We start from the raw sequence: 27141 nt of genomic DNA, 5'->3' as shown, positions 1-27141 counted from the left end.
CCTCTTTAGTAGAAAATCTGCTCTTCAATACACTGCAAACATGGCTAGTAGAAATGTTATTGGAAAAGGTAACAACAACTCAAATTTCAATGTTCAAAAGCAATCCCACAAATATCTCCAACGGGGTCAACTTACAGCTCCAAATGATTCAGAATTGAGAGCAACCAGTTTTATTCTTTCATATAGATGAGTCTAATGAAAGCAAGTAATGGGCTTACTTGCTGCAGCAAGGAATGTGAAGGTAAGCCACAGTGGAGCAGTTTCTATGTTCCACATATATTTGTTTCATGAAGTAATACACTTAATTTGGAATTTGATTATTTTGTTCTTTAACTTCTGTCTGATCTTGCAGACATCAGAAAGCGCGTATTCAATTACTAACCTGGGAATAAAGAAGTCATGGAAAGCAATGCTTTCACAGCTAAAACTGAAGGTCTTACTCAACAATTTGAATCTGACCTCTTCAAAGGCACACCTAATAGAGTGATTTGTGTCATGGCAGCTCATCTTCATTCCTACATTTCAGTGCAAGACAAATGCTTCCTGTTGGTTTTCCTTGTTTGGATCAATGGTGATAAAGGCCACACACAAGGAAAGCTAAGTTTCTATATGAGCTCTAGAAAAAACCAGATTCTTCATTAACAGTAACTTGTCACATTGGCGATTACTGGCTTGGGAAGCAAGGTTTTTAAAAGGCTGTTCTCTCTCATATGAGTCCACCAAGCTATTCTGTTCCATCACCAGAGACCTTGCTTCACAATCCTTTGCCTTCTCAGCAACAGAACCAAGATCGAAAAGACTGGCAAATTATAAAAATGCAGTTGTTTTGCCTGTCATATATTTTTAGAGCATTCTCACATTGTTATGGTTGTTTTAGCTTGTCCACAGTCTTCTATTACAATTTGCATTGTGTTGTATATTATTTTCTGTTCACCATAAACTGCTTTAGCCCTTTTTGTATCTCAAAGGTGGGGGTAGAAATGGCTAAATTAAAAGCAAAGATCCTGTCTTGAAAGAAGTACTGACACAGAGCAGTAGCTAAATTACTTTTGCTATTCCATTTTAGTAGCCAATGAATACCATACTCAATGTTTAACTTTTACTTGCATGTGCTTACACCAGGACAAAATGGAAACAGACATGTCATAGATTTTAAACAGATTACTAGGTGTCCTGGGGACAGGGACCGGTTAGCTAGGATAATCATGGGAAACAAAATCCACCTAACAGACAATTGCCAAATTAGCTGTACTTATCGTGCTGCGTTTTCTTGGTCACAGAATTAAAATTCGGTAAATACTATAAAAGAAAACATTTCCATTCTTACCCAAAGCCAAGTAACAAGCATCAATGAATTAGTGAGTATTATTCTCCCCCAACAAATTTTCAGACTTGCTATTTCTCTTTGTTGCCTGATTTGGGAACATGGAAAACTAGAGCTTAGGCAGCATGATCGGTTTTCTAACCATCCCACAAAGCAGTACAGTTCGACAGCATCGTCTCATCTATATGGCAGCCTCAGCTCCAGCTATACCAATACATAATCAATACTAGATATTTTCCTTTGCCTATACCATATCTGTACTTGGAAGGAGGAAAAAAAGGCCGACGCTTGCCCCTAATACATAGGCACAATACAGCTTCCAGAAAGGATACAGACAAACAGCTGAACTTGTCTCAAATATGAGAGCGGAAGTGGTCTCAAGTGGGAAAGAGTTTTAACAGGTGCAAAGGATTAACCCATCATCATGAAGCAATACCATGGTTCTCCACCAGTATCCCCATGCCAAGTAATCCGAGGATAGCGGGTTTAGAGGGAATCCTGCATCCCAGCCTCACCGAACCTTGTTATCAACCTGGCAAAACAGGTTATTCAAATGGCTTATTCTCATTCGACACCATCGCATTACAGACAATTGTTGATTAATCTCAATGCTTATACACAGATGTTGAAATTTTCAAAATCACTGATATTACAGGAACAACAGAATAAAGACAAAATCTGTTCATTTGATTCATTTTTCCTCAAGGCAGTCAAAAAACTACAGAATACACACATACTGAAAAAAGCAACTCTCAAGTAAACACATGATCTTACAAGAACAGTCCCTGTGTCATAGCCCTGCAGGGCACAGGAACGCACGAGTGGAACATGTTTCTACATACTTGGAAGCATTGTGCTCATGACACGCAAATGCACCTCAATTTGTTCAAGTCAGATTTACCAGTCTGCTATATTCCCCTTTTGTAGAGACACACAGCTCTTAGGATAACTACTGCTAAACCCTACATTTGCTAAAAACTGTTGTACATTGTAAGGGTTTATTAGACTCTCAAATTCAACGAACACAGTGTTAAAGAGAAGCCAAGGCATCCCGTCTCGTTTAAAAATAATAAATGCAAGCGTTTCGTATATACCCATCATGCTCTGATAAAGCTGTAAAATAGAAGACTACGTGATACGCAGCCGACGCTGGAAGATTTAATCGGGGTCCACTAAGCTGTTTAAGTAACTGATGAAATCAACCATTTTCCCTAACAAGCCCAAAAAATGACCTCTAATCCAAGCTTCTACAACCGACGTGACACTCACTTTTTCTTGTTACTGTGCCAAGAATGCAGAGGTCGGTGCTCATGCATTCGCACAAGGTAAGACAAAGGCTTCGGTGCTCAACACAACCCTCATCTCCAGACAGCAAGCCAAATTCCAAACCGATCGCTGCAGCATCACTTCTTCAGCTCCTAACTGGGTTTTTTTGAACCCCCCCAAAAAAAGGTTTGGCAGGCATCCATCCATCTGTTTTAAGGACATACTGCCAAGCCTTTCCCATACAAGTAGAGAGCAGCCTGACACACGCATATATACATAATAACCGCTCCGAACTGCATTCTCCAGCACAGGCAAAATCCTGTTATAAAACAGCACAGAAAAACAAAACAAGTGTGAGCTTCCTGGGTATAGCAAATCCAAACAGAATGCACTGGGCATGGCAATGCAGGAGCAGAAAGCAATACATTTTGCAGCAGGGCTTCATTGAGTTGCGATCTTTCGATAAGGACGCTTTAACCCCAAGCAACCAAAGAAAAGGGAAAGGAAAGGTACAGAGGCCGGTTTGACGCCAAACGCTGCAAGATTGTCGAAGCAGGTATAAGGAACAGAGCGACAAAATCCGGAGGCAGCAAGGAAAGTGGAAAGCTACAGTATTTTAAAGGAGGGGCAAGAAGGGATTCAGTCTGACACATTTTTCAACCCTTCTGGCCAGAAATGAGGACATTAAAAATATGGATATATATATATATATATATATATATATATATATATATATCTTCCATATTCCTAACAGTTAGCTGGAATCGAAGCTGAGATGCATTTATTTAGATAGGATGCCACCACAATGCAGAAATCCAAGCAGCTTGGGCCATTTTTATCTCTCTGGCAGCCAGGTAATGCTATGAACGGAGTTACAATTGTGTTATTGTGGTATTATGATCCCCGCCCTTCTGCCCTAAAGGCTATCCAACTTCATGGGCTTTGCTTTTTTTGGAAGGGGGAGAAAAGGACTAAAAGATCACAACCTTAAAATGTTTTTTTGGGGGGGATCCCAGAGGATCAAAGCAAGAAAAGGCAAGGCAAGAACACTGCTGAAGGTGGAAGCAAATGGAGGACACAGAGGTGGAAGGAGAGGAATGGGGAAGAAGGGCAGGGCAGGGAGGAGGAAAGGGTTGCAAATGAAGAAGGAAAGGAAAAGAAAGTGAATGGGAAACCATTATGAGAGGAGAGAAGCAAAAGGAAGGGGAAGTGGGATCAAGCATTTAGAAAAAGAAGATCCATTAGATTTTAGGTTGTAAGGCTGAAGCCTAATTAAAAATAGTAGTAATAATTGCAAGCCGCTCTGAGAGCCTTTAGGGCTGAAGGGCGGGGTATAAATACTCAATTAATTAATTAATTAATTAATTAGTTCTGCCGTCCTTCGACCGGGTCCTTCGGGGTCTCAAGCGCTCGCTCCGATTGTGGCCAATGTCTAGAAGGTTTGGAAAACATAAAAAATAAAATTTACATGCAATAATATACATATAAATTATTATTATTATTATTATTTGTTTATTTATTTATACCCCGCTCTTCAGCCAAAAACTATGAGAGCAGCTTACAAGTTGTTAATTAGAGATGCACGCTTTATTAGCCTATGAACCCAGTAAAGCATGCATTTATATACATATGTGTGTGTATATATATATATATGTATGTATATGTGTATATATATATATATATATATATGAGTATAAGAATCACCTTTATGACCCAATGGTCACTCCAAATAGACACACAACAACAACAACAACAGAGTATGGGGTTGTTGCTGTTGTTGTAGTGTGCCTTCCAATCCTTTCTGATTCATGGCCACCCAAAGGAGGGTTGGAGCCCTCCTCCCCTGAGGCTGAGAGAGCGAGACTCCTGTCCCAAGGTCACCCAATGGTTTTCAATGGCTGAGGCGGGATTCGAACTCTAGCCTCCAGAGTCATAGGCGCTTAGAGTGGGATGACAGCGCTACAATCAGGGCCAGGCCAGGGCTTACCTCGATATAACCCGCCAGAGTGGCCGCAGGGCTGGTGAGCGCCAAGAGGAGCAGCAGCGCCCATCCCAGCCGCCCTTGGAGGCCCCTCGCAGAAACCGTCGCCGCCGTCATCCTCTCGCTTCGACCTTCCTCCTCCGCCGCTCAGAAGCAACTGACGCTCCAGCCTCCGCCGCCAGGGCAGCTCGCTCGCTACGTCACGAAAAGGGGCGGGGCTTCTACTAAACCATGCCTTTCCTCACCTCTTCTCTCCAATGGTGGTTTTTTATCAAAGCAGTGGGATTGGCTTCTACTAAGCCACGCCTCTAGGAGCAATGGGCGGGGCTTCTTCTAAGCCACGCCTTTTCAAACCTCTTTCCAGTGACGGCTTTATCAAGGCTTTCTCTTTAAGCCACGCCTCTCTCTCCAGCGGGGCATCTCCTAAGCCACGCCTTTCCGCACCTCACTTCTTCTCTCTTCAATGGAGGCTTCTCTTAAGCCACGCCTTTCTCTTCAGCGACGGCTTCGTTGGAGCAGTAACGGGGGCGGGGCTTATACTAGGCCACTCCTCTTCTCCTTTAGCCTTTCCATCTCCAGGGGAGGCTTTGTCGCGGCAATGGAGTAGGCCAGGGAGGAGGAGGGGCTTATCATAAACCACGCCCCACTGCATCTATCACACACGATCAAAGACAGCTAGCTGAGCCAATAATCATGGAGAAGAGGAGCTGACCGCTCCCAGTCATTCGCTCTCTCTCGCTCTCTACTCCCGCCCTCCCCGAACGCTAGCCAATGAAGCGCAAGGGGAATAATAAAGCGCTATTATGCCACTCTTGCTTCCTCTGGAACCATGGGAATTGTAGTTTTGTGTGAGGCATTTCTGTCAGAGACCTCTGGTGCCACAAACGAACTACAAATCCCAGGGTTTCCATTACAGTTGTGTTCTTTTAAAGTGTATTTTTAAGCACCTTTGACTTTTTGACTATCTTTTATTGTTTTATATGCAATCTGTTTATTTTTTTAATATTGTAATAATTTAATTCTGCTTTAATGTAAATAGATAAATGTAAATAAATGTACATAAATAATGTAAATAAATAAATAATGTAAATAAAATCACACAACAACAACAACAGCATTCATTTTCAGTGCTGTAAGTTGTACACAAAACCTTTAGTTGGAAATGACTTGAAAGCACACAACAACAACAGCATTAATTTTCGGTGCTGCGAGTTGTACACACACCTTTAGTTACTAATGATTTGAAGACACACAACAACAACAACAACAACAACAACATTCATCTTCTGTGCTGCAAGTTGTACACACACCTTTAGGGTGGGAACAACTTGAAGGCACACAACAACTACAACAACATTCATTTTCGGGGCTGCAAGTTGTACACAAAACCTTCAGTTGGAAACGACTTGAAGGCACACAACAACAACAACAACAACAGCATTCATTTCCGGAGGCGCAAGTTGTACACACACATTTTTGGTGGTACAAGTTAAAGGTTTAGTAGGCCTGGGGTTGCCAACTACTCGGAGAACTGCCCTCTCCAGCTCCTCTGCTTTTAGCTGCCAAATTGACCGGCAGACCCTCCACATGCAACAACTGGCCCCTGCCATCTGCCACTTGCTCCTCTTAAGAGGCCTTGGAGCATTGGCTGGTAAAGACTTGGCAACCCTGTCCACATCCCAGTCAGTCTCTTGCTGTAACAAGCTTATGCTCCCAGAGGGATATTACTTTTAGCTGTAAACCTATTAAGCACCACTGAGAATTTTACAGCGGGAGCGATAAGCTGGCGCTTAATGGCATTTATATGCACAGTACATTTGGAGTTCTCAGAGCATTTCACACATATTATCAGCTCCGTAATCCTTGCTGAGGTGGGCCTTGTGTTGCTATCTGCACATTATTGGCAGCACAACTTCATAAATGTCATGGTTGTGGGAAGATGTAATCCAATAGGTCTGGAGGTCAGGGGCCCCGTTCCTACTCCTACTAGTGTATTTACTTGGGAATTAAGGCCACTGACTTTGATGCGACTTGTTCCCAAATAGCCATGCGCATAGGCGCAGGTGTCTCTGGAGCAGCAGGTCATCGAAAGAAATTGAGTGGTTTCAAGAGCTGAGCAGTTAAGACAGAGGTGTTTATCACATGGAGGTTTTTGCAGTGACTGCGGGTCCAACGATGCGAATTCACACGATAACGTGGCGCTTCCGCAGTGAATCCAAAGTGACCCGTCATTTTGATGAATTCAGAAACAGAATTCACTTTCAAGCTCACTTCAGTTTCACTCCAAAATGGTCTGATGTGGAATGCAACTTTGCTTCTGCTCTGGAACACCACCGCAAACTCCCAGGTTGCAAATTTCCCATGGTGCGGCAGTGCAATTTCCCCCCATTTCCTTTCACTTTCAGGGCAACCTTCAGGGCAACTCATTTTTTGGGACTATATATATGTGTGTATGTGCATGAATGTGAATATACAGATCTGTCTGTCTGTCTGTCTGTCTGTCTGTCTGTCTGTCTGTCTGTCTATCTATCTATCTGTGTGTTGAAATTGCTGAAATGGAAGGGAAAATAAAAAAAGAGGGGATGAAGAAGACACAGAAATATTCACAAGGCAAATATTCACGCAATTACGTGGAACAGGGAACAAGAACTTGTGCCCCTTTTCACCCCAGAAACGTACAAAGTCACGATGCATCCAGGCCCCCACTGAGCATATGCAAGGGTGCCAATTCGAATCGTTGAATCTCACTGGTGTGGTAATACAATTTGCACTCACTCCGCTTTGCTTGAATCCGCACCACATGACTTGCCTTGGATTCGATTCCCCCTCGATTCGGAAGGGCAACGAAAGAACAACCAGGTGTGATAAAACAGTCACGTTATAATGGGAATTCGCATCGTTGGACCCGCAGTCACGTCGGATCTCAGCTGCAAAAAGCTCCGTGTGATAAACACCAGAACTTGGGAAAGTTGCTTTTTGCCCTTAGACTGCAGCATCCAAACTCAAAGGAAATTCAAAGGGAATTCCGCAGTTGTACAAATGTTAAATGATTACTTTTGTGTGATCACAAGCCTCCTTGAGTTTATAGTATAGAGGAGCACATGGGGAAGGATGGACAGTATATAAGTCCCTTTGTGTATCTACTTCCCTCATTGTATTCTTATTTACCTTTTTCTGTGCAGCTGGTTGAAGTCCTTTAAGCTCAAAAGTCCATATTTGATGTTCAATTGGGCAGCATGATGCACCCAGTTTTTAATAGGTAAACCGTTAGATAGCTCTATCAAACATTTTTGGTAAAGTCTAATGTTATCCATCCCCTGAACCTTGAGCCAATAACATATCATTCTTTTGTCTATTTGGCTCTCTGTGCATAATGTGCCCTCCAACATGTTACTGCTGCCTCCAAGCATCTCAGTGTACCTGTTCCTTTGGGAGACCTTTGGAGTGGTTTCAAGAGCTGAATAGTTAAGACAGAGCTTGGAAAAGTTGTTTTTCCTTTTGGACTGCAGCATCCAAATTCAAAGGGAATTCTGGAAATCCTATGGTTCGTAAAAATACTTAAGTGGTCCAAGCTCAGCCAACTCAAGACATGCCTGATGCAAAGAACAACAAGGTGCACAAAAGTGAATGGGAATCCCAGTTGAATCTTATGGCACACAAGTGGAGGTAACTAGAAGTGGATGTTAGAGCACTGGAGTTCCCATCAGCCCTAGTCGGCATCACCAGTGGCGAAAAATGCTATGAAAGCCAGTCCAACAATATCTGTTGCTGGCGAAACGTCAGGAATAAACTCTTCTAGAACAGGGCCACATCACCCAAAAGACCCCACAAAAAACTATGGATGCCGGCCATGAAAGCCTTCGACTTCACAATATCTGTAGGGCTGCTTAATTCCCACTCTGACCTAAAACCAGTTGTATTAAATGGAATTTTGTGGCTGAATGAACATCCTTACAAAGGCACAGTTACATAAATCCAGTTGTTTAGAACCAACCAGAGTAGAGTCATTGAGTTGGTAAGAACTTAGTAAGCCAACACCTAAGTATGTTCCATTGGTTCAATGTCTTTACTCTAGGTTGGGACCAAACAGTTGAATCCAGGCCTTGCAATGCAAGACAAGGACATCCCTTCCAACTGTCCCAGTTTGACAGGGGATATTATCACACACAGATGGGATAGGAACCATGACTGCAATAGTATGAAAGGCTTTCAAATCATAGCCCCGAGTCCTCTATTAACCCATCCTTAAAGCAGCATTGCAATAACACTAACTTCCATTAATGCAAAATGCAGCCCAATGATGGGTTAATGACAGGAGCAGCATGGCGTCCTACGAAAGTCTTTTGCGCGATCGCAATCAATCGCACTTTTCAGGCAGGTTAATGACGGTATCTGCGCAACGTTGTCTGAAAGTTGTGTGATAATCCCCAGGGACAGTCCTGATTGATCCTATGTATTCCCACTTTTTCAGTTGCTGGTCAAATTGTCCTGGTTTCTTTCACCGTCTCCCACTTTCCCCTCTTTATCCTCAACTTACTTCAAATACTACAAACTGAGTTCCAAGTGCAAATGTAGTTTGCACTCAAATAACTCAGTGGAGATTGTGAAGGGAGAGAAGAGAAAAGGGAGAATCTTGAACTTCCCTTTCAGTTCAGGCAAAAGCAAACTGCTGCATCCTTTCCTAACTCTTGCATTCTCCCTCATAAATAACTTTTGCCATCCTGATCTTACTCTGATGTTGCTTGGACACACTCTTGGTTTTCAGTGAAATATGGGAGCGTGTGCAAGGCCAATTCAGACACACAAAAAGGGAGCTGTTCCTTAAGAGCATTGATCTGAAAGGAGGCTTTCCTGAGTTATTTATGATACAGTTCTGCATATTTGTGTTGGTTTTGTTGTTCTTTTGCTTCTGGTGCAATTTTTGAGATGGCTCCCATGTTAATATCCTTACAGAGCAGCAGTAGTTTTGCTTTCCAAAATGCCTGTCTTCCCGTCTCCGTCTGTTCCACATTTACAACCTGAGCTCCGAAATGCAAACTACAGTGTCAGTATTATATCTCAAGTGACTCTCCTTGAACTTTGGTCCCAGGATCGTAAAAGAACGATGTGGAATTTAAGCACCACGCACCCTCACATTTAAAGTTACCCATCAACTTGGTAAAGATGGCCTTGGAAATTGCACCTGGAAGGAGAAAAAGGGATTACATGAATTACAAGTCACTTGGGAAAACCTCATTCAGGTAAATGTTCTTAAGCAGCGGCATTATTTTTAAACAAGTGTGGGAAAGATCTTGCCTTCTGCAATTTCCAAGCTAAGGCTTTTGAGTGGAAAAACCTGAAGATGTTTTTGCAGATGTTTAGAAGATGGTGCTTTACTGAGTTGATCAGTAACTTTAATTACAACAGTGTTCTGTGTATGATCACCATGACCAAAGTTCGAGGAGAGGCATCCGTGGTCATCATAGTGTTTTGGATTGTAAATGCCCAAATCGCCCAGTCTATATGGCTGCTTTTGGAAACTTTTCAAAGGTCTCCACCTTGTATAGTGGGCCCCTGGTATCCACTGGGGCTGGCTTCCAGGACCCCCTGTGGATACCAAAATCCTTGGATGCTCAAGTCCCGTTAAATGCAATGGCATAGTAAAATGACGTCCCTTATATAATATGGCAAAAACAAGGTTTGCTGTTTGGGATTTATTTTTATTTTTTTGAATACTTTCCTGCATGGAGAAAATCTTTGAGATTTTAGCAAAGATGGGATAAACATTCATTAAGATGTGCTTGAATTCACATATTAGGAGCAGCTTAATTTCAGTTAACCTACGCCACTGATTCTCAAACGTTGGTCCTCCAAGTGTTTTGGGCTTCAGCGCTCAGAATCCTCAAGAATTCTGGGAGCTGAAGTGCAAAACACCCAGAGGACCAAAAGTCTGGGAACTGTTGACCTACACTATTGCAAATAAAAAAGGCAAAATCATGACAAAGCTGATTTATTAAACCATAAGATGATTGTTTATGAACTGAATAACTATAACGGGTCATAAATTTGATTTATGAACAAAAACGCGACTGGAAAGTAAGACTTTGGTGATTGAGGTCCAAGCCATGAACCTCACTGGTGGCCCTGGCTCACTCACTGCCTCTCCGCTTGACTTACAGGGCTGTTTGTGAGGATAAAATGGGGTATCGTGAGATGTGAAGCTTTCCTTCCCCACACCGAAATCCTTCTGAATCTTGCTGTCTCTGATCAGTCAGGGAAGTTCCTGTGCGCATAGGGAGATCTTCAGATAACTCAGTCCTCAATTATTCTGTTTTAGAAGCTGACACTTTCTGAACTTCGGAGGAGATGGGACTCACTGTTTGCCTGTAACCAGGCTGGGAAACCCAAAGTACTCCATGTGTTGTTGAACTCCAGCTCCCATCACTCCTAGCCACTGTAAATGAAGTATGATGCAGTTTATCAATATCTGGAGGGTTGATAGTTCTTTACTTTTGGTCTACATGGTGGCACTCTAAGAGAAGAAGACTAGTGAAGAAGAAAAGAAAGTAAGAAAGAAAAGGGAAAAAAGAAGAATTAAGGAAAATACAAAACCTAAAAATGCATTTAACACAAAATCGAGGCAAAAGTTTAAAGTAAAATAAACATCACCATCAACCATTATGAGTAAAATATGACATGAAACTCTGTGCTTCAGACCATTTCTACTGAGGTCTTCTTCAGCTCTTTCATGAAGAACTAGGCTAAAGCAATGTTTTCCTGCTCATGTTGCTTATATTAAATGCTTTTCCAGTCATTGTGTTTTCCTTATCGCCTTTCCTTTTGCCCTAATTCTGATTTCCTGTTGCTGAATGTGTGAATCTTAAGCAAGCAATGCTCAGTGACCTAAATCCACTTGCTACTCTCAACAGTGACTCACTGGGATTTGCATATGGGTAGATAACCTACCACAGTGTTTTCTTGGCAAGGTTTGCTCAGAGGTTGGCCAGGTTTGCCTTGCCTTCCCTTTGAGGTTGAGAGAATGTGACTACCCCAAAGCCACCCAGCGAGTCTGTATGACTGAGCAGGGATTCGAACCCTGGTCTCCAAAGTCATAGTCCAGCTCTCAAAACCCTCTTTCGTTTTCCTTTTTTGGAGAACTGAATGGCTCCTGGGAGCATAGACAAGTCCTCAAGCGTGACCCGACTATGGCTCCCAACATCCCCAGCCTTGCCATCCAGGGATTAATGGACATTTTCATTCCACCTGTTTGGAGTGCCCTAGTTTGAGCAAGACTGATCAAGGAACTGACTAACCTACATCTCTGTGGATTTCTTCTTGAAGACATAAAGCTGCTCCTTTGCACATTAGAATTCCTTGCAAAGGGAAGCTGTTCCCTCCAGGCATGTTAGCGGTAAAGTCAATTGTAAAGAAGGATAGCAGAAGAGGATGAGCAGCTTGTGGTTCCTTCCCATGAAGTCACTGGAGACAGCAAGCCGTGCAAGCGGCTGTTTGCCTTCCACGAGCCAATGCTTGCAGAAACCGTCCCGAAGCACGTGGGGGAAAAGAAATTAAATATCCTGAGATGGCCCTCGGTTCTCTTTTAAAGCCCCTTGACAGATAGGCTATGCAATCAGGTCAGCCCGCGCAATGTAATTTTTATATGAGTACTTTAATTAGACTCCTGATTGAATATCGAAATGGGCGATGATATCATTTGTAATCATCCATGCAGGCGAGACGGTTCCTAGACAGAGCCAGGAATCAGAAAGCAACCTGGGGGCCGGAGCCAGGAGGAATGGAGCGAGAAGAGGCCTCGCTTTGGAGCTTTGCAAATGGATTCACTCCACTAACAATGGGAGGATATGACTTCAGCTGTGTGGCGGCAGTTGAATCTTAAGATATGCAGACTGTCTGAAAATTATCTTTACAATTTCGGTTATATATACAATGGAAATTGTACTGTGGGCCCTTGTTATCCGCTGGGGTTTGGTTCCAGGAACCCCTGTGAATAACAAAATCTGTGTACGCTCAAGTCCCATTAAATACAACAGCATAGCAAAATGGTGTCCCTTATATAAAATGGGAAAATCAAGGTTTGATACTTGAAATTTATACTTTTAAAAAATATTTTTAAGCCATGGATGCTTGAATCCGTGTAAAAAAAAATCCGTGGTTAAGGAGGGCCAACTGTATATGCATTTGGTGATCTCAAGATTCATAATCCAACACTCAAACCACTACACCATACAGAACTTGGAAAAATTACTGTATATAAGTATCTTTTACTGTATCAGAGTTTTGCCATTGTCTTCCAAGTCCAACACTAAAATATGCCATGCCGGCTCTCCTGCAAAAACACGCTCCTCTCCAGAAATGGAAAAATATGCATCTGAATATGCATTTTCTTCCTTTTTCCCCAAAAAAGATCATCTTGCCTGTTAGGTTTTATGTATGTCTTAGTAGACAGGTATATGAATAGCTAAAATTTGCAACAAAATATTGCCGTTTGGAGTGTTCAACTTCAGGGTGCCAGCCATATTCTCTACCAGGATACTTCTTTATGTTCCATCTCCACCTTGAAATTCCATTTCTTATAACTCTCCCAACTGAAAAGCATCATTTCATGGATGCTGAGGAATTGATGCTTAGACTTCATTGGGTTTGTTGAGTTCAGTTTCCACACAAACGCCCACAACCCAAAGGGTTTAGAAGAATATTTCTGCAAAATCGGGGATCCCCTGCAGCCTGGTTATATGTCCCTCTTCTATAGCCATAATGTTGCTTTCTGCAAAAGAGGAGGCACTCAGTATTTCTGTCAGTAAGGTACACAGAAGATATGGACACAGAGATCTCAGCTTGATAGCGCTGTAACATTACCATAATTGTAAGAAGTGGTCCACTGAGATTCCTATGTGGATCCTGAATGCATACTCAGAAGTAGGCTTCACAAAGCTCAGTGGGATATATCCTCGAATCAGTTTAGATGCAACACAAATGGCAACACAAGTAATGCTTGCAGATTCACTGTGGAAGTACTACTCTGCATTCACGAAATCTTACAGAGGGGTCTCGATGAGTCTGTTATTCCACTATAACTCTCTTGTGTTTTCCTGCCTCTTTTTTTTCTCACTGAAGCCTGGAAAAAGTTACTTTATGATGAAGGGTGGGCTGATAAGTGTAATCGACAAATGTAACTTCCCCCAAATTCTGCTAAACACAATCAATTAAGGAGAAAAGATAGCATAGTAACTGCAGGGCATAGCATTTGTACAAAGAACTGTCTGTCTGGAAGCAGCCATAGACTGCATCTGCACTGCAGAAATAATCCAGATTGACACCACTTTAACTGCCATGAATCAATGCTACAGAATTCTGGGAATTGTTGTTTTGTGAGGCATTTTGCCTTCTCTGCCAGAGAGCTCTGGTGCTACAACAAACAACAGTTCCCAGAATTCCATAGCACTGAGCCATGGCAGTTGAAGTGGTTAGAGAGTGTAACACCCCTTGCTCTGTGCCCATAGTGTATCATTAATCTGATTTTCTGCCAGACAGGTATTTTAATTAAAATATATTTTTAAGGCTAATAGTGGCTTATGTTCTCTGTTACGCTGATGGATTATGATGATCCTGTCACAGAGAGCAGACTCTTCAAAGTTAATGGCTGGTTACTTATTCCTGTGTGTTGCTTCTGGAGCGGAACTTGCAATACCTTTGAAAAAGCACAAAGAGCTGGAAGAAATGAGGAAAAGGTTGATTCGGGGCCAGCTCTGTAGCTCTGTAGCCGAAGGAAGCGGCATGGTCTGGCCTTCAAAGTGGGCTGTAATGGATTCTGCATCAAAAATACCACTTAGCCAGCAAAATCCTGACCGGCGTCTTAATGACAGAAGGGTTTGCTTTGCTGGGACTGATCCTCTTCATGCACTCATCTCTCATCCTGAAATTCAATGAGAGCAACCCAAGGGAAGGAATCTGGGGAGGTGCAATGTGGTGCATGGAACTGAAATGGACAGGGATGGCCCTGCCATTAGCTAGAATAAGGAGCATCTTCCTCACTGAGGGTGGCACCTGACCATCTGACTTCATTCTGATCCTCATGGATGCAGGATGTGGATCCCTTGGAGGCAAGGGCTGTTTGTGCCCACAGCCCTGTCGTCATCTGCTAAAACATCCCGAGTCCTTAACGGATCATGTTTTTCCATCCTGCATGCTCAACGATGACAATAATGCTCAAATAAAAATCACCTACCAGTCAGATTTGCTTCTGTATCTGGAATTGGGTGTGTGTGTATGAGAGAGAGAGAGCACCCTCTTGCAGCAAAATCGAGGTGACCAGATGGCCGGTTGCTGTTGTTGTTGTTGTTATTATTATTATTATTATTATATTTATAATAATTATTATATTTATTTGTATCTTGCTCTTTCCCAAAGCTAAGACTCCCCAGGTCTAACTGCAAAGGAGAAAGGGGCACTGAAAAATGTAGAACATTCCAGAAAAAAAATGTAGGCAGGACATAACCAAATTCAAGCTAAAAACACTCATATAAATATTAAATCCATGCTTCTTAGTCATGCTCAGAATGGAGGACATTTTGAAATTCCTCCTAGACAGAAGGCTGAAATGTAGGATGTGTCCTGGAAAAGGAGGATGCCTGGTCACCCGGAGCAAATTGTTTTGGGTAAGCCATAGAAATGGACGGTAAGTGTGTATACATGTGATCAAGGTAAAACGATTCTGCAAAATGGAAGGAGAAAAATGACCAGAGCCAGAGGGCAGAGTGTTGGACCAGGATCAAATTTTTGCTTGGCCATTGAGTTCAGGTGATTTGAGGCTACTCAGCTCATGAGGCTGTTTGTCTTGGGCATGTCACTAGGACCCTGCATTCATTACATTCCCAGCCTTGTAACCACCGTTCAGTTTTTAAGCAGCACTTAAAATTTAAACCCTTTGGGCCTGATTCATCGGCTGTTCCTCCAGACACTATAAAACTAACCTGTGGTGACAAACTGCTGTCTGAGGGCACACTGAAGTCACCTTTTTATTGTCCTTCCGCATTGTTTGTTTGCACAGTTACTCATTTCATGAGCAGCAGGGTGTGATAACTGTGTATGACACAGAGAACCATTAAAAACACCAACAACTAATCACTGACATTCAGCCAACATTGTTTTCCAGGTAGCTAGAGATTATTATTATTATTATTATTATTATTCCTGCCTACATGGCATTTAACCCTTTATGAACAGCACATTACCTTCCATTCTTTTTCTGGCTTTGTTCCATGGTTGTTCTGCCAACTAGTTTTGGATTAGAATAAGAGAATCATAGAATCATAGGGATGGAAGGGATCCCAAGGGCAATCTAGTCCAACCACTTGCCATGCCCAGATACATAACTAAAGGACTCTTGAAAGATGCCTATTCAACCTCTGTTTAAAGATCTCCAAGGATGGAGAGTCTAACACCCTCTGAAGCAGTGCATTCCACATTCAAAGTGCTCTTACAGTAAATTAGTTCTTCCTAGCATTTAGGTAGAATATCTTATTTCTTTAACTGTAATTTTCATCCATTGGTTCATGTTCTTGTCTTTGAAACAGAAGAAAACAAGCTTGCTCCATCTTCTGCATGACATCTCTCAAGACAGCCATCACCTCCCAGTCTTCTTTTCTCTAAGCTAAACACATCCAGCTCCCTAAGTTGTTCCAAAATAACGCCTGGTTTCCAGACCTTGGATCATTTCGGTTGCCCTTCCTTGGACACATTCCAGCTTGACAATATCCTTCTTGAAGCATGGGGCCCAAAACTGGACACAGTATTCCAAGTGAGGTCTGACCAAAGCAGAATAGAGTGGCACTAGTTTGTCCTTTGATCTGGCAGCTCAGAATTGCATTGGCTTTTTTGGCTGCTGCTTCACACCGTTGACTCAGCCATAAAATCACAGAGCTGGAAGGGGTGAGTCTTATAGGCCATCTAGTTCAGCATAGTGACAGCTGGTGGCTCTGATGTCAATGGACTGGGGAATCCATTTGGGGTTTTAGTCCAAATTGCAAATGAGCTGAAGTTGCTGAACCTGTTTTAGGGATAGAGGTAAGAACCTTGGATAGCTCCCTGGAAGTTTAAACTAAAACTAAAACAATGTCATTCCACTGACATTGGAACCTCCAGCTGCCACTGAGTTGAACCCCTTCTTGGGTGCACAGAGAGGCATCAGAGATACATAAGGTCTCCCAAAGATGACTATCCAGCCTGTGCTTAAATATGTCCAGCCCAGAAGTTAATAGAGTCCACTGTCAAATTTCTTTTGCTATCAAGATATAGAGTGGGCCTGGGACGTTCTGTTGACTGAGGTGAAGGACAAGGCAGAACTTGCTCTTCCCTGCCCCAGTCTATGAACTGAACTAGAATGGCTGTTACATCATCTTCATCAACATCACGATTACTACTATTCAGCCTTTCTACCAATATTGAGGGTATGTATATCCAGGCCATTAAAACTGTTTCCCCCCTGCTCTCATGTCGCCCTGTCCTGACAACACAAGACCAAAGTACAAATTTGGGTGAAGTATGTCTTCAGGAGAGAAAGCCAGTTCCACACCGAATCCATCCCATCGCTTCCTTAAACCAACCTTAAACACCCTTAAACTCAAAGATCTGGAGCAAAAAGGTGTGTGTGTGTTGTGTGCCTTCAAGTTGTTTCCGACTTATGGAGACTGTAAGGCAATCCTATCATGAGGGTTTCTTGGCAAGATTTCTTCAGAGGAGTTTTGCCATTGCCATCCTCTTAGTCTGAGAGAGCATGACTTGCCCATAGTCACCCAGTGAGTTTCATGGCTGGGTTGGGAATCGAACCCTGGTCTCCAGAGTTGTAGTCCAACACTTGAACCACTATGCCATGCTGGCTGACATTGTAGGATGGCTTACACCATGATTAAAAACAGGATATTATCACACAGGGGGATGGGACATCATTGTCCCGTACTTGTCCCGTCCTTCCCATGCGATTACGGGAAGGACTTTTAGACAATGTTGTGCTTATCTGGACATTATCTCATCTGGAAGTGCGATTGTATGAAAGACTTTCAAATGATGTTGCACTGATCTTGTCGTTGTCCCATCATTCTCCCATTGGCATTACCCAGCATTTGGCATTAACTGGAATTCGAGTTAATGCAATGCTACTTCAATGACAAGAGAATGACAGCACTACATTAGGCTTTTGCACAATCACTGTCATGGATGGGATAAGGAGGAGGAGCGATCCTGAGACCAGAGACCAGAGGAGGAGGAGGAGGAAGGGAAGGCTGACCAGCAGTTGGCTATATTCCTGATGCCAACTACAGCTAATCCGACTGCCCAACTTACCAGGCTGGTCATGTTGCTGTGGGGGAAGGGGCAGCTCTCCCTGGTGGCCAGTAGTGTCTTGGGGTCCCGCATGGCCGCACAAGCCTCCAGGCTCTGTGCGGTGGTGGGCAGGACTGTGGCGCTTCCAGACCACCTGGACTCAACTCCCTGGTGCCCTGGGAGCAGAAGCGCCACCATCGGGTAGCCAGGCCACTCCCGGTGCTGGGAGACTGCAACTCCCACGTTCCCTTGCAGGGTGGAAGGGGCCTCTCTGGTCGCTTCCAGGCTGCAGCCCTGGGATTGGCTGAGAGGCCGAAGGGGTGTGTGTTCTTCCCAGGCTTCCTGGCCTCAGATTGGCTGGCCGGCCTATTTAGGGTCATGCAGCACTGGTGCTCGGAGCCATTTTTTGCTCAGATCCCCACCCTCCCTCCATTTCTTCCAGGGTTGCTGAACTGCTGTCATAACTTTTTGAGGATGGCAGCATAGGTCTTGGATATGGAGGGCATGGTTTCCAGTGCTGCAGAGCACTGGATTGGGAGTCTCTTGGGGACCCAAGGGTGCTGAGGGTCTAGCAATGTTGCCAATGCAGGGGCCATATCGATTCAGTGTCCCCTGGTGACATGGGGCAAAGATGCGCATATGTGCATAACCAGATCCCTGAATGGCATATGCACCCTGAGCTGGTTCCCTCTCTGTCTTCCCGAAGCCTGGCTGTGACCAGCCATTTCAGTTCATCAACCAACATGGGTTGGTGGATGGCAGATCCAGACCTCATGCTTTTGGGCCAATCCTCTTTGTTTGTTTGCTGTATTCAATAAAGTTGTGGCCTTTTTCTGCCAATTCATTGTCCGTTGTGTTATTGTTCCTTCTCCCCTTCCTCAGCTCAGCAGAGGGTGAAAACCAGCCCTTCCCAGTAAGATCAAGCAAAAGCAAACTGCTGCAACCTCTCCTAGCTTGTGTGTTCTTTCTCAATAATAACTTTTGCCATCTTGACCACACTCTGGTGTTGCTTCGCCACATGTGTCCCACTTTCCGTGTGGCAAATGATACATGGAATGGGATGACTAATGCTAACAAAGCTGGGTTCTAGGCAAAGGGAGCAGGCAACATCTTCCTTATCTCAGGCAGTGCATATCTTTTTGTCTGTACATCACAGAAACCAAACTTCCAGACCCCATAAATAATCCCCCCCCCCCAGCTTGAAACATCCTGGCCCTCACATACTGTGGGATGTAATGTTATTCTTTAAAACGGTTCAGCGTTTAATGGCTGTTCACGGTCTTGTTTTATGAACTTGTTGTGTGTTGTGCAATAGTGATTTTATTCTTTTTTATGGTTTTTCTAAACTGCCATGGAAACGATGTCAAAGAGAAGAGTATAAATTATTGTTGTTAAGGCTTTGGGGAAACTGTCATGGAAACATTGTTGAAAGGAAGTATAGAACTCCATGAAATAAAAAGAGGTTATCTATATATGGGGGGGGGGGGGGGGGAGATCAGGCCTCTCCAAACATTTTTATAGATTTTCAGGTTCCTCTTTCTTTCTTTCTTTCTTTCTTTCTTTCTTTCTTTCTTTCTGTTTCTCTTTCTGCTCAGTTTGAGAAATTGGGAATGGGTCTGGAGATCATCCACAGCTTCCTACAGCCAGTGTCAACATTTCGTAACTTGCTTTGGCTGGAACATCACTTAAACTCTTGTTATGATGTGACTGTGTTACATTTGTGCAGGTAAACTGAAAACTCAAATTCTAGACTGTCAGTCTGTTCCACAAGTGAGGAAGGAGTACCCTTTGTATCAGTGGAGAAGTGAATCTGCTCCAGGTTTTACTCTGAACTTTAGAGTAGATATCCAAAGTGTTAAAGCCCATGCTCCAAATAGGTTCCAGGCCTTTGAAGCACCTTGAAAATCACGTCTAACTTCTGTGATGGATTCACCACCCCAGTGAGATTGGAGTCACTAACTGCCAGGGCCTTCAAGTTGGCTACCCTCCAAAATTTGTGATGAAAACTGAGATTTGTGTAGCCAAGTGGCATCAGAGTGTGGTCAAGATCAGAAGTTATTAATGAGGAAGGTGACACAAGCTAGGAGAGGCTGCAGCAGTTTGCTTTTGCCTGAGCCTACAGGGGAGATCAAGAATCTGCCCTCTCCTTTCTTTTACTCCCTGCTGCGTTCATTGAGTGAAAACTATTTTGGCTCTCTGAACTCAATTTGCATCAAATAGGTTTATGATAAAGGAGACAGTAGGAGGAACAGAGAGAGAAGCTGGCACATTTTAAAAGCATCTGAGAAACTGGGATTACATGGGATAAACCAGGAATGTCCCTGCCAAATTAGGACAGTTGTTGGGTATTGTGAGATATGGGGAGATATGCCCAAACAGACAGGCCAAAATAAAGCTGCTTTGGGTCACTTTGGAGATATGCTGTTTAAGTGATGCATGCGTCCAAAGAGGCTGAAAGCCATGCCAAAGCCATATTCCAGTCCTAAGGACTGGAGTATAGCTTTGGCAAGTTTCTGGCCTCTTAAGATGTCTATGTCATTTAAACATCACACCTCCAAAGTGACCTGAAGCAGCTTTATTTTGGCCTGTCTATTTGGGCCCATGGTTTGCTAAGTACCAAAGTACCAAATCAAATGAATCAGAACAAAACAAGTGAAGCAGCAATATCCAATGTATTAATTACAATCTTGCAAGAAGGGGTGACCTAGGCAAGTAGGCACACCCCAGATTTGACACAGCAAGTTTTCGATTCCTTTCCCTGGCAGCATTTTCCCACCTCTGTGACTTTATTGCCAGATTTCATCAAAATATACAAGAAATCACAATGGCCTAAAATGAATGCGTTATCTCCACCCCTGTTTATATTTCCCACCTACTCAGATTAAAGAATTCCCTTATCATTATTTATTAACTTTCTTTTTTGGGATTTGACTGACATGGTCTTGACCTGTTGCAGTTAACTGGGGTCTGACCTGCCATCCTAGCCAGACCTGACTCCATTGCAATTTATGGCTCTCCTTCTGGACCATCAGTATGTTTACCCAAAGATGCCACATATCATCTGCAGAATTTCTTTCTACCAAAAGATAACACCATTCCTGTCTTAATGAACAATTCTCTTTATGTGGAAAAATGAGTCCAATTCTCTACTCCTGGGGTTCATATAGAGTTCAAAAACTCTCCCTTCTAATATATATATATATATATATATATATATATATATATATTCAATCATACATACATCTGTGGCTAATCTCACATAAGAGTTTATCACACTGGGAAAATCCTATGCAAAAACAGGGGTTTAAATTGGAGGAAAAAACACAAAGGGGGATTGATTTTCACACAACAACATCATTGTTAAACTAATGTTAACCCAAACGGAAAGTGGAGGGAAAGTAGACAAAAGCCACTCCTTTTTAATTTTGGAAAATCCCGAAAGTAAAAAGGAGCGCCTTTTGTTTACTTTCCATTCAGATTAACACAAGTTTAACAGCGACATGCGTGAAAATCAACCTGTTTCTGTGGTTTTTTTTCCTACCTTTTGCATCCTCTTTTTGCCCAGGATTTCCCCCGTGTGATATGTATGTAGGTTTATATGTGCTATTATTCATACACATGCATGCTATTAACTATATATATATATATATATATGAGTGTTGACTTGGGACTTGGGAAGTCCACCTTCTGATTCCCAAAAGCCTATGAAAGATATTGACTGAGCTTGAGACTCTTTCTTTCTCCACCTGATCTACCTTACAGGGCTGTTGTAAAGAAACAGCAGAAGGCATGAATGTAGTCTTGGGCTTATTAAGTACAAAGGCATGGTACAAATGAAGTTGTTAGGAAGGATCGAATATGGGGAATTTTAATTAGCTCAAATTTATGAGAGGCGTGTCCTAACAACGCACGCAGCAGGATCGGGTCCCTATGTGTATACCAGAGGTCGCCTAGTCCACACCCAAGAGAAAGAGACTAGAATGCCAATGAGGTACAATTAAAATATGAACATTTATTAAAGCCACACAACAAAAGGGATCACACACACACACACATTCAACGCTATAGCAAGGGAGGGTGAGTTCGGGGAGTAAAGGAAGGAAGAGAGAGAGGCACCGTTGGGAATATTTACCTTAGATGTCTTCTCCAAGGAACCGGATGAGATGTAGGATGGATGGTGAGACACGGCCGAGGGAACAGGAAAAGGAAAGAGCAGCCGCGGCGGCTTAGGAGCTGAGTTCCGGCGGGCAAAGCTAACTTAGAGGCCCAGTGACAGTGAGCTTGGCTTTGCTCAAGTGATTTCAGCAGAGCAAGATGCTCTAGGAACTCAGGCTCGGAACTGGAAGCTTGACAAGTCCACTGAAGGGCAAAAAGTGGGGTCCTTATATACTGCTAAACGTATCCTCAGGCGATGGCAGCCTGGCGGACAAAGGCTGTATTCGGGGGGCAAATTTGGCAGCAAAAATCTTCTGATAGGATCAGGAAGCAGCCTGAATTGAAATTGTGTGGCTTGTGTGTTCTTCCTTATTTGTAATGTTTGGCATCTTGACCACACTCTGACCTTGTTCAGGCACACATGGCCTAGTTTTTATATGTGAACGGTTGGAAGGTAATTGTCAGCTGATCCTAACAAATGCAGCCCAAATTGAAATTTAAAGCAGAAGAGGTAAGTTGAATTAATATACCAAGTGATAAGCTCCTAGACAAGATCCTAAAGACATACAACTGAGCACTAAAGTCAGAATTGTCCAAGCCATTGTATTCCCCATCACCATGTATGAGAGCTGGACAGTGAAGAAAGCAGACAGAAAGAGGATAAACCTATCTGAGATGTGGTGCTGGAGAAGTGTGCTGAGGATACTGTGGACAGCCAAAACAAACAAACAAACAAATGGGTCCTCGAACAGATCAAGCCTGAACTCTCTCTGGAAGTCAAGGTGGTCAAACTGAGGCTGTCATACTTTGGCCATATCATGAGAAGGCGCAACTCCTTAGAAAAGACAAGAATGCTAGGAAAGGTGGAAAGCTGTACAAGGTGGCCACATGCCATCTGAGCCTGCAGGACCTGAGCACAGCAGTTGAGGATAGTGGATCTTGAAGATGTCTCATTCACAGGGCTTCCCTGCGTCAAGGCTGACTCAAAGGCAGTTAACAACAACAACAAGAAGAAAACAGGAAAGGACAAGATGCTGCCCCTTCCTCTCCTTTCCCCCTGATGAGTGCATGCTTTTTGAACTCAGTTTGCAGCAACTGAAGTATGCTGCGTAACCTGCGTTCAAAGGTGGAAAGCAGAGGGAGGCAGTAAAAATCCAGATATTTTAAAAACAGCAGTAAGGAAAGTGTGGCTGTCTGGATGTTGTTGAACTACAACTCATGTCATCCTTCACATGCCCTCCAACATTTCACAGAGGAAAGTTGGGACACGTGGCCAAGGCACATAAGAATGTGATCAAGATGACAAAAGTTATTAATGAGGAAAGACAAGCTAGGAGACTGTGGCCAGTCCTCTCTATGCATACTGCCCAACATTTTACATGGGGACATGTATGGCCAAGCATCATCACAGTGTAGTCAAAATGAAGAACACACAAGCTAGGAGAGGCTGCAGTAGTTTGTTTTTGACTGTGTCTACTGGGAAGGGCAACATTTCACCCTCTCCTCTCCTTTCCTCCCTGTGGAGTTACCTGAATGAAGACCTTGTTTGCACTGTGAACTCAGCAATTGAAATAAACTGAGGACAAAGCCAGAAAGTGGGAGGACCTGAAAAAATGAGGAAGAATTGATTCCTGACATTTCGCCTGAAACTGTGGCTGGCATCTTCAGAGGGTGGTGGCATGGACGTGTGTGGGGTATATATACTTGTGGGACCCTTATTTGTGGGAAAGTGGTTTTGTTTTGTTTTACATATTTTGTTTTGTTTTACATATTAGTTTGTTTGTTGTACTGTGTTTAATGGTGCAGCCTGGAGGTGTGTTGTGTGGAGGATATGCAAGGAGGATTTGTGTCTATTTAATTAATAATCCATTGTTTGCAGCAAAACTCCTTGAGCCTGGGTAAGGTTCATTTGACCAATGGAGACACAGGATGCTATTTGAAAACATGGAAATTCTGGACCATGCCAACAACTACCAGGTCAGAATGCACAGGGAGGCCATTGAAATCCACAAAACACCTGGGCAACTTCAACAGAAAAGAAGAAATACTGAAAGCAAACAATGTTTAGCTGCCAGTCCTGAAAAACACAAAAATCAAGACTCAAGACAAGCACAAGGGGCTTACCCACAAACAATGGATTACCAACTAAGTAGACACAAATTCCCCTTGCATATCCTCCACACAACTTACCTCCAGGCTGCGCCATTCAACATAGCACCACACACAAACTAACTTCACCATGAACATCATTTCATCCCAAACAAGGTTCCCACAAGTATATATACTCCATACACTTATGTCTGAAGATGCCAGACACAGTTGCAAGTGAAACGTCAGGAATAAATTCTTCCAGAATGTGGCCACACAACCTGAAAAAAACCCACAGAAAACTATGGATGCTCACTGTGAAAGCCTTCGACTTCACATCACACCAGTGGGTTTTCATGGCTGAGTGAGGATTCAAATCCTGGTCTCCAGAGTCCTAGTACAACTCTTAAACCACTAAACTATGCTGACACTTTTATATGGTATAAAACAATCAAGATTCAAAGTGACCTGAACGGACTGGAAATCTGGGCCAAGGCTAACAAAATGAAATTCATCATGGAGAAATGTAAGGTACTGCACTTAGGATGGAAAAATGAAATGCACCGATATAGGATTATAGGGGACACCTGGCTGAATGAGCAACTTATACATGTGAAAGGGATCTGGGAGTCTAAGTAAACCGCAAGATGAACATGAGTCAACAGTGTGATGCAGCAGCTACAAAGGCCAATGTGATTTTAGGCTGCATCAATAGAAGTATAGTGTCTAGATCAAGGGAAGTAATAGTACCACTCTATTCTGCTTTGACAGTCATCTGTCATCTTCTGGCCTGAGAGGGAGTGATCAGGCAGACCCAGCTCCACCAGGGCTAGCACGAAGGAAGAGGCTCCTCCCTCCTTCATTGTCATCTTCCGGCCTGAGAGGGAGTGATCAGGCAGACCCAGCTCCACCAGGGCTAGCCTGAAGGAAGAGGCTCCTCCTTCCTTCACTGTCATCTTCCGGCCTGAGAGGGAGTGATCAGGCAGACCCAGCTCCACCAGGGCTAGCCCGAAGGAAGAGGCTCCTCCCTCCTTCACTGTCATCTTCCGGCCTGAGAGGGAGTGATCAGGCAGACCCAGCTCCACCAGGGCTAGCCCGAAGGAAGAGGCTCCTCCCTCCTTCACTGTCAACTTCTGGCCTCCTATTCTCCTCCAGCTATGCTCTGACTGTGTGGGGGAGAGGCTTACGTACCCTAATGAAGTTGTGAGCTATGCTGGCGGTGGTATAATAGCCACCAATAGGGCCTCCCATGCCAGACAGGTCACAACCGAAGGGTCTGACTAAGAGCGCCAAAGGGCAGGATGGGCTCTCTAGCCTTATGGCAACCATCCTAGGAGAAGGAAAACTCTAATCTCAAACCCGGGCAGATGGTGCTCATCTAACCCTGTAAGGTCAACCATCTAAGAGAAGGAAACTCTAATCAAACCTACGACCCGAGGACCTCGCTGCCACCGTCCATGCTTGTCAAGGCCTCAGCAGACAAACCTATGGTTTAAAGGGTGAGGCCAGTTCTGTGCACGCTGCGCTCCACCAGAAAAATCCATTGCACAGGCTCGAAGGATACATCCAACATCATCAACGCGCTTGTAGAAAGCATGGATGAGTCCTTCATGAATCTTTGTTCGCGAAGTAAAGCCAAGAAGAAGAAGATTCTGCTTTGGTCGGGCCCCACCTGGAATACTGTGTCCAGTTCTGAGCACCACAATTCAAAAAGGATGTGGAGAAACTGGAACGTGTCCAAAGGAGGGCGACTAAAATGGTGAAGAGTCTGGAAACCATGCCTTATGAGGAACAACTAAGGGAGCTGGGAATGTTTAGCCTGGAGAAGAGAAGGTTAAGAGGTCATATGATAGCCCTGTTTAAATACTTGAAGGGATGTCATATTGAGGAGGGAGCAAGCTTGTTTTCTGCTGCTCCAGAGAACAGGACTCAGAACAGTGGATGCAAACTGCAGGAAAAGAGATTCCAGCTCAACATTAGGAGGAACTTCTTGACAGTAAGGGCTGTTCGACAGTGGAACAAACTCCCTCGGAGTGTAGTGGAGTCTTCCTCCTTGGAGGTCTTCAAATAGAGGCTGGATGGCCATCTGTTGGGGATGCTTTGATTTAGATTTTCTGCATGGCAGAATGGGGTTGGACTGGATGGCCCTTGTGATCTCTTCCAACTCTATGATTCTATCCCTAGTCATAAAAATGCCCCAGAACATCTACCCGAGGACCTAAGCCTAGAGGCCATACATGTCTAGGGCTGCAGTAACTCATCACTGGCCTGAGATATTAGTCCACAAGCACACATGTGTGCGTGTGCGCACACACAACTCTAATGGATGCAATATTCAAACAATTCCCACATTGGAAGCCTATAATAAAAGAGCTAAAATGTTGTTCATGTACTAGGCAAAGCAAATGATTTTGTGTGCTTTTATTGCTGCACTGAAATGTCTCTTCAGAATACAAAAAGCTCACTCACAAGACAAAACAGCTCCTAGGGGCAAAGAGGCACACACGATTTCCTGCATACCAGCCAATGAGGGAGGGAAGGTGGGCACTTTAACTGGTTTTGCAGTTCCTCTATAGCGTCTGTGGGCATGAACTGCCAGGTCAAGTCATTTCAGTTAGGAAGGAAAGGAGAAGAACAAACTGGGTTTCAACTCACTAATTCTCAGCTGTTTCGACATCAAACACATCACCAGCTCAAAAGAGGTCAAAGGGATTGCATAAAATGGGTGTATGCTATTATGCATGTATTTAGAAAATTTGGAACAGCCAAAGTGATGTAATGGTTTGAGCACTGGACTATGACTCTGAAGACCAGGCTTCCAATGCCGGCTCAGCCATGTAAACCCACTGGGTAACCTTGGGCAAGTCACACTTCTCAGCCTCAGAGGACGGCAATGGCAAGCCTCCTCTGAACAATTCTTCCCAAGAAAACCCCATGATAGGTTTGCTTTCAGGTTGCCATAAGTCGAAAAGGACTTGAAGGCACACAACAATAACAAAAGAAAATTTGG

The 27141-nt window shown here is 43.5% G+C and overlaps 1 protein-coding gene across 1 annotated transcript in view; it reads right to left on the bottom strand.

The window, feature by feature from the left end:
* LOC149307016 (amyloid beta precursor like protein 2-like) overlaps positions 1-4735 on the bottom strand; it is a 61895-nt gene extending 57160 nt beyond the window's left edge. Inside the window, exon 1 of the mRNA XM_089537618.1 lies at positions 4578-4735. Within this exon, the coding sequence (XP_089393744.1) occupies positions 4578-4688 (111 nt within the window). The 5' untranslated portion in view covers positions 4689-4735. The remainder of the gene's footprint in view (positions 1-4577) is intronic.
* Positions 4736-27141: the final 22406 nt, after the last annotated feature.

Source organism: Sceloporus occidentalis, unplaced genomic scaffold, assembly GCF_023333645.1.
Source record: "Sceloporus occidentalis isolate IW3139 unplaced genomic scaffold, rSceOcc1.0.p SCAF_9, whole genome shotgun sequence".
In the NCBI taxonomy this organism is placed as follows: Eukaryota; Metazoa; Chordata; class Lepidosauria; order Squamata; family Phrynosomatidae; genus Sceloporus; species Sceloporus occidentalis.
The sequence above is the reverse complement of the archived record's forward strand: the minus strand, read 5'-3'. Positions and strand labels throughout refer to the sequence as shown.